The following is a 16221-nucleotide window of genomic DNA, read 5'->3' on the forward strand; positions in this document are numbered from 1 at the left end:
CTTGTATATACAAAACGTTCTGGGACAAGACTCATCATTCCAATTGTTTATGTTTGCTGCCATGACTTGATCAACCTAAATGGAATTTTCGTCTGGACAGTCAAAAAGCTGCACTTATTTTATTATCTATATTTTTTTACATATATCTTCTTTTTATGTGGACAACTTAGTGTGAAAAGACTTATTTAATGTTATGTTGCTACAAGATTGAAGTCATCACTACAAAAGTTTTATGGTCGTCATCATGAACTCGTGGATCGTAACGATGAATCCAACTGCGGCATGAAAACTAATTTGTTCAACGTGTCATAGTTTTCTTTACCTCTTTTTTCTAACCTGGACTTGACTCGGCGGGTGTTTCTAGAAAAGCAGAGGATTCTTACCCTACTGGTGCACCTGGTCCATGTTCCCAGTTTTGTGTGGAGTCCGAGTTGCTCATTTGCTTTTGTTACATTGTATGTATTATTTTGGTTACCGCTAGAACCTGGGTTCCGTTGATTACTTTTAATTAAATGCTTCGAAACAATTTCCTTATTCCCTTTCAATTTGAACATCGAATAACACTTACTATAGATTGGACATCCTACAAGTTCTACTTTCATACATGCTCGAGGCTTATCTAAGTCGACAACATTAATCTTGATGTATCTAGCAACAAGAAGTTTCCAAAACCAGAACGTCTTAAAACTATTAACATTCACTTCTGCATTAACATTGAAAACCTACAATTAAAACAAAGAAAAAAACAATTTTCTGGTCCATGTTGAACTATTTTCCTTTCACAATTAATAAACTGATTATTATACCATAGTTTATCTATTTTAAAAACTCAAAATTACCTTTGGACGTCCATTTTCTTCACTGTAGAAGGACAAGTTATTTTTCATGACACCGTACTCAACGGTAAACTTGTTGATTAAACCTGTTTTTTCTTGTTGAAACCAACCATGCAGTATTACTGCCTGGACTTTTGTGGAGACAATCAAATCTACCTGTAATACCCGATTAAACCAAATTACTAATCATTTTGTAAATACGTTTTTGCTAATATCGTATAACATACTGAAGGAGGAAGATCTAAGGTAAGAGACACAAATCTTACAAATCACTTGAATGTTTGTATTCAGCATTTTACATTAATCTTATGTAAGCATCAAAGTATTTTGGATTGATTTCATTCTGTTTCGTAATGAAATTGAATATGATACAAAAATACCATTGATTTCAAGAGTCATGTCCCTTACCCTAGGTCTACCTCCTTAAATTCCAATCTTAAATTATGTACTTTAAGTTTAAACTGCTGAATATATGTTTTTTAGCGAATTATATCGTTTTATTAGAACTATATACATAGGATAATTCATAATTAGAAAAATCAACACTCTACGGGGAGGTGCTCGCAACTGCAAATATATTCCCTTTACTGGTAGGTTTTAATCACATCTTCACATGAGAATTTTAGAACTAGACACAGTCATATTTCATTTCTTAAAACAAGTCACTGGTATGTGATTATCAAGTTATGTATTAATGAAAGTTTTGATCTCGAACATTCCATATATCTTTTTAAAATTATTTTCCATCATTTCCATATTATACCCTTTTTGAAACTTTGTAAAATTATATAAGAGTAATCAAGCAAACCAATGTTATAGTGGTAATAAAAAAATGCAAACCAGGGACAAAGACCAGACATGGTAAAAGACATAAACAACAAAGAACAGAAAGTAACTAAAATCATACATACAAAGTAACAAAAGCAAATTTGCAACTCGGACTCCACAAAAAAACAGGTTCACCGGTAAGGTAAGAGTGCTATGCTTTTCTAGGAACACCCGCCGAGTTGCTCATAAAAAGTCAAGTCCGGGGTAGAAAAACTATGACACCTTGAACAAATCAGTTTGTATGCCGCAGATAGATACACCGTAACGATCCATGAGTTCATGATGACGACCATAAAACTTCTGTGTGATAACTTCAATCTTATAGCAACATAAAACTGTTTCAGAAGATTATTTAATAGAATAACAGCGTGATACAAAAAAGTCTGCGTTGTTTCGGTAAACTCTGGAAAACGTATGAGTTGTGATATTAACACTCCATACGTAGATGCTGAAGGGATGATGCCACAGATGAAAGGAAAGTGGACAATTTGTAATGAAACGTCATCACGTTTAAGGTAAAGTTTGGTTAATAGTGTTTGTTTACCATCGATTTCTCAGTGTAGGTCAAGATATGAGATTGACTTCACAGTGTAGTATCCTTTATCTCAAGTTCTTTGGAGGTAGATGCGAGGTATCAAATCTCCAAAATTAGGATTGTTTAAAGACAATACGTCATCTATATAGCGGAAACGGACGGGGATCACCGGATCTAGCTAAACGATATTTATTCTTTTGAATCTGATCAGCTATAAAGTTAGCCTCATCAGAGTGAAAGAATAGGTCAGCAAGTAGAGGAGCACAATTTGTTCCCATTGGAATAGTTGTAAAACATATGTCTAACCAATCGAAATCTACAAAAGTACTTTTGGATAATTTCAAATATCTAATTATTAATCTTTTTATGTAAACTAAATAATAAGTTTGATTAATGACACATTTGCTTTCTTGGTTTTACCTTACTTGATTTCTTATTTTTCATACATACCATTAACCAGGGTTTTATATCATTTTCATGAGAACACCATTCCTGTCTTCCAAACAGAGCCCTGATAAATCGAATGTCTCTTTGATTTGAAGACGTGACCAACTGGTATTCTTTGATATCACCAGTAATCATTCCTAAATGTTTCCCACACCCAGTTCCTAAATATATATGAATTTTCCTGATATATAATACTAGTGTAGTATAGACGTTAAAAAGTAAGCGTTTGTAGTGAAATACATTAAACTGTTAATGATATATCAAATCGATGGTTGAATTATATAAATCAAACGTATTTTCAATACATATCTTCAGATTGTGGGTGTTTTTGTTTGGCTTATTTTTTTTCATGTTTTTATGTTTTTTCTTGCTTTGTTTTTGACTTTAGATTTTAAAGTCAGATGTCTGTGTTCTTCTTTACAATAAAGGATTTGATAGTAAATTTTAAACTCTGTACATGACAAAAATACTTTTTGAAACATTTCTATTCAAGCTTAATAAAAATTGATTGTATATCTTACCTGAGCCGTACACGTTGATTTCAAGCACATATAGATGTTTTTTTTGGCCAAAATACTCGATGACTAATGTTACATATTGTCCAGTAATTGGGCGACGACACGCACATTTGTTGATAAGACTGTCATATAGATTTAGTTTACAAAAGTTACATGTCTTAGCCCCTCTATTGAAAAAGTCCCACTGTTCCATACTAATGTACACTAACACGTATTCGACTCCCGATGGCCGCACTAACCAAAAATTTAAAAACAAATAATAAATAAAAAAAATGAGATTTGCATTCGCATTAATCTGTGCTATGTTAAGCATTTGTAGTTCTTGCAAAAGAATGGTTTCAACTTTACAGTTTCAGTACGAAGCTGTATTGATCGTACATCTTAGAATACTAACTACGACCTTTCCCTATTTTTTCAGCTGTGTTTGAAAATGAAAGTATTAACTATATAAATATCAGTGATTTACAGAATTTTCCTGGTGTAAAAAATTTCGATTCACACTGTGAATTAATTTCAGTAATATCACTCTTAAGCTTATTCCCGCAAAAACGTCACAAAACGCCACGACACAAATATCAATCCGCCGTTCACAAATTTTAAAATCTATGTTGAAAATAGCAACCAATAATGGCGAAAATTGATATATTAAATGTGATAATAAATTGGTTATCGTGAATAATAAGAAAACGAATTAAGATTATCATATTTTTATCCACTTTTTCCAATAAATTATCCTATTATTCTTAATAAGCAGTAAACTCCGATTAATGTTAAAGTTTTTGTGATTATTATTGAGAATTGTATTGTTTGCTAGTACATACAAAGTATACGGCTGAAAACCCCATAAACTTTTACAAACTGTTGTAGGTCTATCTGAATCCATGGTCTATGCACACGGTTTGTACTAAAACGGAACTCGTACATATCTAACAAAACAAATATAAAAAAAATGTTAATTTTGTCTTTGGGAGTTTTTTTTATATTTTCATTTGTACAAACAAGGTGAAATTTGTAGCCTGGTGTTTTTATTCAAAGGATTTGGTTGGTTTCCCGTACATTGTTGTAATCACATTGTATTTTTTCAGATAATTGAGTAATGCCGGTCATTTAATCAGGTAGAAGTGTGAATCGATCTTGTGGAAATTCAAAAGGAAGAACATATATGCTACTGAATTTAAACATGAATGTCAAAACCCCACCGATTTGAAAATATTGTTTCATCTTATGATGCTTTCTGTATTTGAAAAAAAAAATATTTGATCTCTGCATTGCTGGATTTCCTCAATAATTTTCAATTATGTTTTAGAAAATGACCTCTAAGACAGAGTTATCTGCCCTTGAAACGTTCATTCAAAGTGCATTTCAGTGAAATTATTACTCAATTTACCAAAATGAAATGAAAAATCTTGTTCTAGTTCCTTTTTTGACATTGAAAATAATCGAATAACACTTTCGAAATAGTGTTTTATAAACCATGTTTCACCCACTGCCTGATTTTTATATAGTCTGACACCTAATACATTTATACCATTACTTATTAATTTTTGGGAAAAATTGTATGTAGTCACATTGTTGTATTCCGACAATTTTAAGTAATTTTTTTCTAGTACTGAATTAACTGAGTATTGAAAGAAATATTCGGCCAAGTCATGTTGTAATTTAAAAATAATTATCTGTTACAGCATCTGAAAACAGACATACACAACAAAGAACATAAAGTAACTAAAATCATATATACAAAGTAACAAAAGCAAATGGGCAACTCCGACTCCACTAAAAACTGGGAGAATGGACCAGGTGCACCGGTAGGGTAAGCGTCCTCTGCTTTTCTAGAAACACCCACCGAGTTGCTCATAAAAAGTCAAGTAGACAAACGAGGAAAGGAAAACTATGACCCGTTGAATAAATCAGTTTTCATGGTGCTGATGGATACATCATAACGATCCACGAGTTCATGATGACGACCATAAAACTTCTGTAGTGATGACTTCAATCTTGTAGCAACACAACCCTGTTCCAGAAGCCTATTTGTTAGAGTTCTAGCGGAGTACAAAAAGTCTGCGTAGTAAAATATGAAACGCAAACTGTTTTGGATACAAAGCTTTTGTATTCATGAAAAAAAATAAAAATAAGCAACGATAAATAGACGTTTAAACATTTCAAAAGCCAAACACCCATGCTACAATTTATAAATATATGTTGCAGAGGAAGAGTAATCAAGGGAACCAAGATTCTAGTGGAAATCAAAAGAATGTAATCAAGGGACCATTATACAGGATGTTGGAAACAGCATTTTTAGTACTGGCCATATGGTACTTAGTGTTTTTTTGTTTGTTAAAAGTTGTTTTTAGTATTGGGAACAATTTAGCTCAGTTAAGCTTATTCCCTGACATGAATAAGAAACAAAACTTGCATGATTACGATTAGAAAAATCATTTGCCATGTACCATTTTCAATGTATATAAATTTCCCAACTTTAATATTAAATCATGGGGAGAAGGCTATAGAGTGTCCCATTGAAATTCTAACAAATACAGAAAAATACCCATTATCAAACTTTTAATCACATCACTGAATTTTCGAATAAAACAAAAAAATATCACTTTACTGTTCTGTTAAGTCATTACTCAAAATAGAGTATACACTACAAGCCAATAAATTTTAATTCAAATGTTTGACAGATATACAGCCGTTTCAAGGATGGCAAGTAATATTATAAGGTTGTCGTACGCTGAATACTTTGTCCTAAAACAAATTTTAACTGAATTACAAGAAAACTAACAAAAAAAAAAAAAAAAACAACAGAAAACAGTTACAATTTGCAAACACGTTAAAACGGGAACAGGGATGGGATTTAACTCATTTTTGAGTAAAAGACATTGTAAGGCATGAAGTACAAATAGTTATGTCGAATTAGGGGATATTCTTCTTTTGATCGTTCCTTTCCATGCAACAACGTCAGATTAAAAAATACCCCAATTTCTGCCATGATTAGCTGAACATTTTATGCATGAAGAATTTATAAGTGGGCGATGTGTACAGACCACTTGATACTTATTCAGCTGTTGACACAAAAATCAGACACCGTAAAATAATTTAAGCAAGATTGAGGTCCACTACTAATGCGTTTCAAAGAAGTTTTGAGTGTTAAAAGGACACCATTTAAGGAGAGGCAATCTTACAGATAGGAATAAATAAAGTAAAATTGAAGACATATAGGAAATCTAAAATTATTTAGATATTGCAACTGAGATCTCAGATTATATACAAACGATGTTTCTTTTCGGAGGCTAGTTTAAATCTCTCAATTCATAGAATATTATTATAAACACTCTTTATTTGACTCACGAAACTTTGTCGTCTCTATTTTTACCTATAACTTGAAAATAAAGTATGCTTTTTGATAGATCATTTTCTGTTAGAAAACTGAATAGTTTGTTCTTCCATTTTACCTCAATTCGTTCTTATCTTTTGTCATTCCTTGCTGTAATGTGTTATGGGCATGGAAAGATCATTACTTATGTCTTAATTAATCCATTTACAATTTCTGAACTTGCGAAAACCAAACTTCGACACATAATGTTGAAAAACGCTGCTACAATATTTCTCAGCATATTCTAGATATTTCCTTCGCGGTGGCTTCCGGTTGTCCAACTTTGTAGTGCTTTTATACATGAGTAGGTTTCTCTCAAATTTTGAAATGAATTTTTTTTTTATCTTAAACACTTTTTAAGGGTTCACTTTCAAAACCTTGCAAAAAATTTTAATAATACCGACTTGGAAATTTTTGGTCATTTAAGTTCACATGTTTGTTACACAAAACTCGCATAATTAATAGCATTGTTTGTTAGAACGAAATCGTAACACTTCGAAATAATATATACAAAGCAACAGAATTAGCAACTCGGACTCCAATAAAACTGGGAGCATGGATCAGGTGCACTGGTAAGGATAGCGTGCTTGCTCTGCTTTTCTTCGTCTGAATATAGCTGAAATATTGCTGCTCGGACGTTAAACCCCAACAAACAACAAACAAACTCTGCTGTTCTAGAAACACCTGCCAAGTTGCTCATATAAAGTCAATTTCGGGGTGAATGAAAGAGCAAAAAGAAAACTATGACACGTTGAATAAATCAGTTTTTATGGTGCAGATGGATACACGTAACGATGTACGAGTTCATGATGACGACCATAAAACTACTGTAATGATGACTTCAATCTTGTAGCAATATAACCCTATTCCGGAAGCCTAATTTTAAGAATCTAGCGCAATACAAAATTTTTGCGTACGTTTAACGTCAAGCTCAGGCAAAACGTATGGGTTGTGATTTGACGCATGTGCTGAAAGGATGATGTCACAGGTGAAAGGAATTTTGACAATACTTAATGTAAAGTCATCACGTTTGTCGTAAAATTTGGTCAATAGTTTTCCTTAATCATCGATCTTCAAGTGTAGGTGAAGATACGAGGCTGACTTCACAGTGTCTGTAGTATCCTTTATCGCAAGTTGTCTGGAGTAGATGCGATGTATCAATCCCAGAAAGTAGGATTGTGTATCGATAATACGTCATCTTAATAGTTGAAACTGAGATTAAAAGATCTAGGGAGACGATGGTCTTTCCTTCGGATCAGATCAGCTCAGATAAGTTAGGCTCAAAAGAGTGAAGGAATAGGTCAGCAAGTAGATGAGCACAATTTGTTCTCATTGGAAATCCTACCTTTTGTTAAAAAACGCATCCACCAAACTGGACATATATGTTGTCGATCAAAAGTTCTAGCATTTTGAAAACATCATCGTCGGTAAATTTAGAAGATAATTTTGAATTATTTTTTTTACAAAGTATGAGGAATCTCTACAAAAAACTACATTATTGTATCTAGGTGTACCGTCTATAATGCTGATTTGAATTGACAGCATAAAATACCCAAGAGACGTTTACTGAAAATGAATTTATTTATAACTGTTAAATTTCGTTCATATTTTTTTTTCTAAAGAAGTAATCAGACCAGGCATAAACAGAAAACAGAAACGAAACGACAAAACGAAACGTTTCGTCATTAAGATTCTAAGCGTGTAAATTGCAAGGAAAGTCATGTAATATCATAAATTACAAAATAGAATTAAATAACGCATATTCATATTCAAGAAATGGTGTTTTGTATTTAAAAATTAAGGTGTAAATTACAACTTAATAAAATAATGAATAAGGGTGGGTGGCACATGATGGGTTCCAAATTGTGATTGAATTTGCTTTTTAAATGTTCATTTAAAATGGTGAATTTAAATTATTTGAAATACCACTTAGTTAAACTTGTACTACCAATTTGATTGGTGTACATTTTTAATTTGTAAATGTTTATGAATTATATCCCTTTTTCCTGCTTTTTCTTTGCAAACATGCCTTAAAACAGTAGAAAGGTATAAGTCTAAAGATGATTTCTTTTTATTGAACAAGTTATAATAATTAATGTATGTTTTTTTGATGATTACTCTCTTTCATAAAAACATTTTGCAAAAAATACCGAGTATTGCATGCAAGGCTTACGATAAACGGTCAGTCAAACCGGAATAGGTATAAAACCGACCCACAGGCCGGCATAAATGGGTCAAGGAAGTAAATTCAAAGTGGAAGTAGTCTAGAAATTGATCTAAAATTAAAATATGTTATTCCACAACCTGAAAAAAAGTATCTAGGTCTGAACTAATTTAGGGAAACCGTTTACCTATCCTATCTACCACCTTTCAGCAATTTTCCCTTTTTCAATGCCTTTACGAACTTAAAGCCATGCTCGGTTGTAGGCTGTGCTTAACTCATATTATTCATGAATTATTGATCTAACATGAGTCACAACCCTGACTTACTCATAAAGCATCTTAAGTTGAAGAAGTTATAATTCAATTTTTTTCTGTTCTTATATCGTATGGGAAGTCACCATTATCGAAAGGATTTTATAACAGACTCATTTTAAGATATTCATGTGTCTCTAATCAGAATTAAATTTACTATAATAGTTAGAAACTAGTTTTTGAGACGCTTTTCACTGTTATTACATGTAAATGACCAAACCTAATCAGCAAACAATAATGTATAATATAATATTACTAAATGTGTTTGTTTGTACCGCTGGAGCGAACATGTTTCAAAAGATACGAATATAAAGGTCAACTCGTTTATAAATAATTACTACACCATATCTTACATGCATTATTTCTTTTTTCTCTGACAAAACAATATTTTTGCATCTGAATCAAGTAGATATATCAGGTATTATATTGTTTGACGTTGCACTAATATTAGAAAACAATATTGATCACACGCTTATATATTACTATTTCCTCTAAAAAAATAATGTTGTAGTAAATAGTTTATGCCAGTGTTCCCTTTCATAATGTACTTAAATGTTTAACAAATACATGAAAAAAACTGTAAATACTTACCCTTACCGGTGCCATAAAAATTTGACCCGGTGTTAGGTGGGGTATAAATAGGTTTACTGAAGCTGTATATTTCAAAGTTTTCGAAACCTGCAAAACACAATCCCAATATACAGCACTGTTCCCCCCCCTAAAATGTAACTTGTGTAATACGTGTAATACAGTTATAGATAAATCTATTTAAAACAATTTACACTTACAAATACAAACTTGAAATAATGGTATGTGTTATCTTTGAGAAATGTAAAAACGAAGAGAATGAAGAAAAAGCTAATGAGATAACTATATTTCATTTAATTCTGTCTGTCTACTAAAGAGTTATTACCTTCTTGCAAGATCGTTGACAAATATATCAAAATTATCAATCTGCGATGTAGAATACACTACTCATAATCATCATATAATATTTCCAAAATACCTTAATCCCTTATTACAAACCGTAGAACTTGCCATCATTATTCCGAACTTTGTTTTCACTTTAACATTGAGAAGTTAACAAAATTTTAATGAGTGCTACGCTAAACGTTATCTTGATCACCAAATTTCTATTCATTGCAATACATGTAAAGTGTAGTTTAGACAATATGTTTTCTTTATCAGTGGCTCATAGAAATAACCTTTATGTAAAAGTGTTTTAAGTTCTTCTCTAAGAATCAGACAGAAAGATTTAGCACACGAAGAATAAAAACACAGATTTTTTAAGTACTTAAATAATGTTTGAAGCAAGAATTGGTCTTGCCAAAGCATCAGCTGACAAGTAGTATGTGTTTATGCAATTTTCCATTCTTTTTCAATTTTGCGTTAGAGTCATTCATAATAATGTAAATTTATGTACCATTATGCCAGAATATGGAGTAAAATTGTTAATGTAGGAAGCACGCATTAAATATTTGTCACTAATTTTCTCGACAAGAAAATAATATTATCATAGTATTCATTTAATTACTTTTTCACTAACATGATTACGTTGGCAGCTATTTTATATCCTTGACATTACTATACATAAAAAGTAACAAAATTAATGTGTAACACGGACTCCACTTAAAACTTGGTGCACCGGTTGGATAAGCATCGTCTGCTTTTCTAGACACACCCAACGTGTTGCTAATTAAAAGTTAAGTCAAGGGTAGACGGAAAGGGAAAAGAAAACTATTACACATTGAAGAAATCAGTTTTCATTGTTCAGATGGATACACTGTAACAATCCACGAGTTCATGATGAGTTCGATCTTGCAGCAACATAACCCTGTTCCAGAAGCCTAATTGTAAGAAGTCTCGTGCGGTACAAAAGTCTGCATTCTTACGGCAAGAACTGACAAAACTAGTGATAAGAAAACGCTATATGCAGTTGCTGAGGAATTATCAAGTGAACCAAGATTCTAGCGGAAATCAAAAGAATATAATCCAGGGACAAAGACCAGGCATGGAAAACAAACACTTACAATAAAGAACATAAAATTACCAAAATAGTACACACAAGGTAAAACGCACAACGTATGAGTTGTGATATGAAAACTCTATATGTAGGTGCTGAAAGGATATTGCCACAATACTGAATGAAAAGTCGTCACGTTTGTCATAAATTTTTGTTCATTAGTTTTCCTTTACCATCGATCTCAAGAGTAGGTCATGATATGAGACGTCACAGTGTCTGTAGTATCCTTTATCACAAGTTCTTTTGGGGTAGATGCGATGTATCAAATTATAATAAGTCAACCATATAGCAGAAACTGTGATTAAAGGATCAAGCAAAACGAATCAGATCAGTTATAAAGTCAGCCTCATTAAAGTCTCCCAATAGAATGCCGACCGTTTGTTGAAAAACGCGTCCATCACACTGGACAAATATGCTGTCGATAAAAAAATTGCAGCATTTTAAAAATATTTTCTTCTGTATGGTTGGAAGATAATATGGATTTTACAATCTCTACCAAAACTACATATTTGAAAGAGCAATCAAGGGAACCAAAGTTATAGCAGTAATCAAAAGAATGTAATCCAGGTACAAAGACCAGACATGGAAAACAGACATACACAACAAAGAACATAAAGTAACTAAAATCATACATACAAAGTATTCATATTAAAAGACCTCACAGCCTTTACCACGCTGACAGTAAATCAATTTCTTCTTGTTCTCGTTATACCCATTTTCTTGCAAAGCCCTTCAAGGCACCCATAAAAAACTTTAAAATTATTAAGTTGTAATTCCAAATTATAGGGAATAATTCACGTTACTTGGGACCTTTAAAAATGACCTTACGCATAGATTCGTTTTTGTTGATGTTTAAATCTCCCGTAATGTCGTGATCGGAAGGACTATATTTGAATGGAGAGTTTATACAAGAACAGTCAGGTGGTTTAGCCTTGAAGTCCTTGAAGACAAACTTTGCATTTGTTTAACTTTGTATAGTGAGTAAATGTCTTATTTACACCAGACAATCAGGGTAGACAATTGAAAAACTTGGCAATCGGCTGTGGCCTTGTGAAGTCTGTATGAACATAGGTATTTATTATACAAGAACGCTAAATTTCTTGGATTTAATTAAGCCTACGAATTGTTTATGCACTTACTTTCTTGTTCTTGTGTGCTGTTTGGTTGGTAGTAGCAAAATGTTAAACCAAGATGAGTATTTGTCATCAAAAGTTCAAGTAAAGATCCTGACACTGATGCAATATTTTTTGGTAAATATATGGTTTCCTCATGGACAGTCATACTTTTCATTCGCGGGCAAGGCTGATAACTTGATCCCTTCATAAAAAGAGTTACTAATATAAAACGAGAGAGAAAAGATTAGTACTTAATTGCACAAAAAATAATTTTGTAATACATGTAACACATTATGTGTTTAATCTTGTGGAAGACTTTAAAGAAGTTTTCATTATTTATGTTTACAATACCTCATTTACTAAATGTACATGTACAAAGTTTATTTAAGCACATGAAAATGTGGATACTTACTTTAATTAGAACAAATGGGAAGTCATTAGGCAGTGTGTCCAAAGACAGGTTTCTAGCATTATCTTGACAGCAAAACGGAACAAAAATGTCTCCAGTATTGTTGACACCATTCATGAATCCTCTTGCCTCGACATTCTGTCCTTTGATTGCCATGATACTCTCTTTAAAGCCTTTTGTTAATACATGTGTTATTTATGTTAAATTTAAATAGAACAGGCATTTTCAAATGCAAGTTTTACTGACAAACTGTAAAATTTATTGGCTGACAGGACCTGTCATGCAATTATTACAAATTACCAATTATTAACTAAATAATGACGCTCATGAAAATGCCTTATAATTCATTAGCTAAACTTGTTTTATATCTTTAGATCAATTAAATTTATTTTTGAGAAAAAAGGGGGATGGTGGAGAGGAAAAAAGGGGGTTCTTTGAGGTTTACAATTTCGATGATCCTTTGTATTTTGCATCATATATATCAAATGCCAACATGACAGCCCAAACGTAGGTCTTTGAATAAATTTCCTTTAAATACATTTTCATAAATAGGGACTTATAAATGAAACATTAAGCATTGATGTGTAATGTATTAGTGAAACCATTTTAGGATGCCAATTGTTGAAAAACTTCGATATTTTTCACTCAGAACAGTTTTAGCCACCCAAACTGACAGGAAGTTTGATGAACTAACATACTACAATCATGTACATGAACAAACATCACTTGTACATGTACATGTATTAAGTCTCCAAAACGAAGTATTGTTTTGCTCTGTTTATTATTATTATTATTATTATTATTATTCCTCTGAATGTAAAGATGCCCTGACAATTTCTTAGAGACTGTTCATTCCGTTCAAACCAAACTTGGCCCAACCATCAATCATCTTTAGAGGATGTGCAATCATTTTTGAATTTTAAAATGGCTAATGCATTTAAAATGGCCAAATTTCAACATTATTCGATTTTTGAATTCAATGGCGGATTCATTAAACTGCTGATCGGTGCCGTGTTTACAGTCATATATTGATAATTCAAGCTTTAAAAGAGATCACAATGTACCTCTTAAATGTCATACACATGTGTTCAACGGGTTTTTTTTTGCTTGCATGAGAACAGAATGTTTACATTAATAGATAAAAATATCGGTTAGCATTATCAGGGTTCCGCCGATATACAATCTGGCTCCCTGGTCAATAATATCATAAGCGATTGACAAATTTGACAAGAACTTGTGGAATGAAAACATTACCCGCGCTTCCTGGGGACCGTGTGTTTCGATTGCAAAACATTCGGGTCTTCACGGTTAAGAAAGAGTAATCATATAAAGAGCACCAATATTCTTGCGGAAGTCATCCGATTTCAGAGCATATCCCATTCGTGTCATTTCAGTGACAAAATCAGTGGCATAGAATATTTGACAATTAGCGAATTTGAAGACTTCAGTTGTAGATTTGTAAAAGTGTCCACAATAAAATTTATCGACACGAAATTCGTTCAATACATAATATGCTCTTACAAAGAGTTATTAAAATCTTATTTGATATTCAGGTAACCTTAACTTTTAAAAGTAGTTATCTCTAGGCATCAAAGGGGTAAATACATGCTGGAAAATTATAAGTGTCAGATTTCCCAAAAATTGGTATATACATGTATTTCCATAAAGGGACTGTATTTAAAAAAAAAGTTATATCAAATTTCTAGACACACATTCGATTTCCATTGAAACCAATAAAACCCCCCCCCCCCAAAAAAAAACAAAACAAAACAAAAAAAAAAACAAAAAAAAACAAAGATTATACTTTTGAATTTTTCAACAATCCACCTGACAGATGGTTGAACATGATGATTTGTTTAAATGTTCAATGTAGTTTGGACATAATATTTCACGGATTATATAAAATCAGAGCATACTATGACTAATAAGTGTATGTTTTCTTTACAGGATTGATATTTATTAATGCACTTTAAGTAAGGATACAGTATTGAACAAATATCAAATACAGATATACTTTAAGACGATTAATAAATATGGGTATCGCCTCCAATGCGCCTTCAACCAATAAAACTGACAACAAAATAACATATATGTATGTAAGGGTTTGAAAAATTCCCAACGATGTTAGAACTGTCAAATTTGCGATGCAAATTTTTGGTCGTTCCCTCAGCGGTACTCGAACTTGTTCCACTGTGACATCTATGAGAACATCACCTGCACAAAGTCCAGCGCCCTAGACCACTCGACCAGCTAGGCTATATAAAAATATAGCTTTTGCTAGTCGGCTAATTCCTTCTCGTAGGATTAATCTAGGGCTGAAACTTAATACACGATGTTTGGTAGTACGGGACAGTTTATATATGTATTATTATATAGGATAATTATGTAATTCTAGCTAAAATATGGAATGGCAAATAAACGTTCAGGGAGTTAAGACAAGTCATTTCCAGTTGCATTATCACACCAGGTAATTTTGAAGTTGTTAAGCGTTACAAATTTATAATCGATATGCATGTTTGTTTTATTTTAAAGCTTTGTACGCGATTATACCAAATATATGTATAAATGTCTAATAGAGTTTTCATGTAGACAGTCTTGCAGTAAGAGAGTCCAGTTGACCAACGTAACACATAACAGGTGTCCTGAATATAAGTAGTTGATATTGACACATTCAATGATCAGTAAGCTAGAACACACTAAACACCGTACACTATCAAAGAAATCTTACTACCTATCGAACATTTCAAAGTGTTAACTGGCCATTTACACTGTAAAACGTGCACATACAGAAGACTCCCGTTACACATTCATTTGCATAATTATATATACTTTATAATAATGTTAATAATACTAATACCTTTTGGGCATTGATTCTCTGTTCCAAACAAACAGTAGTTCCCAACTGGCCAGGGCGAGTTTTGGTTTGTATCGTTTCTGCCGCAAAAATTAAATTGGAATGACCTGGTAGAATATGGACCTAATATCTGTAAAAAGCTTGTGTTGTTGAATTCAGCTAAACAATATCCTTTACATCGAAACAAATCGCTAGTAGTTGTCCAGTAAATGTCGTCAGTCGGAAGACTAAGGTTGATATATTTTATTATCCAACCCGTCTCGGGACAACCAAACATACTTGCCGGAAGTGCATATTTTCCTAGGGGCCAAGCTGATTGGTTAGGTATGTCTGATATATATATATGAAAAAAATTGAAAATGTTAAAAAAAAACATCTTAAACTGATACATTCAAGAATGTCATCAAAACAAATATGTAAAACAAGTAATTAATAGTGAGGAAATAAACAAGAGTATATCATAAGTTTGTGGTATTGTCTTATTTTTGTTTGTTGCGTATTAAGTTTGATGTTTTGTATTCGTTTGACAAATTGTTTGTGTTATCTCATGCAGAATGTACAATTCTTTTAAGTAAATGACATAGCAGATATTTGTACTTAAATTGATTCGTCAGATATATACATGTATTGCGGATTTCAGGCGGTACACAATTTTTAGTGCGTTTTTTTTCTGGTCAGTCTTTGTAGTCAGAGAGTAATCAAAGGAACCAAGGTTATAGCGGTAATCAAAAGAATGTAATCCAGGTACAAAGACCAGACATGGAAAACAGACATACACAACAAAGAACATAAAGTAACTAGAATCATA

General features: G+C 32.3%; 1 protein-coding gene across 1 annotated transcript in view; it reads right to left on the reverse strand.

The window, feature by feature from the left end:
- Window positions 1–16221, reverse strand: part of LOC148599372 (uncharacterized) — a 29899-nt gene that overhangs the window by 10489 nt on the left and 3189 nt on the right. Inside the window, exons 3-11 of the mRNA XM_088557085.1 lie at window positions 15417–15743; window positions 12563–12732; window positions 12175–12352; window positions 9604–9690; window positions 3986–4090; window positions 3168–3398; window positions 2650–2807; window positions 840–992; window positions 569–722 (exon numbers count right to left, since the gene is read on the reverse strand). Of these exons, the coding sequence (XP_088413211.1) occupies window positions 569–722; window positions 840–992; window positions 2650–2807; window positions 3168–3398; window positions 3986–4090; window positions 9604–9690; window positions 12175–12352; window positions 12563–12732; window positions 15417–15743 (1563 nt within the window). The remainder of the gene's footprint in view (window positions 1–568; window positions 723–839; window positions 993–2649; window positions 2808–3167; window positions 3399–3985; window positions 4091–9603; window positions 9691–12174; window positions 12353–12562; window positions 12733–15416; window positions 15744–16221) is intronic.

This window comes from Perna viridis, chromosome 13 (genome assembly GCF_037379345.1).
Source record: "Perna viridis isolate PV_CMFRI_1.1 ecotype Kerala chromosome 13, ASM3737934v1, whole genome shotgun sequence".
NCBI lineage: Eukaryota > Metazoa > Mollusca > Bivalvia > Mytilida > Mytilidae > Perna > Perna viridis.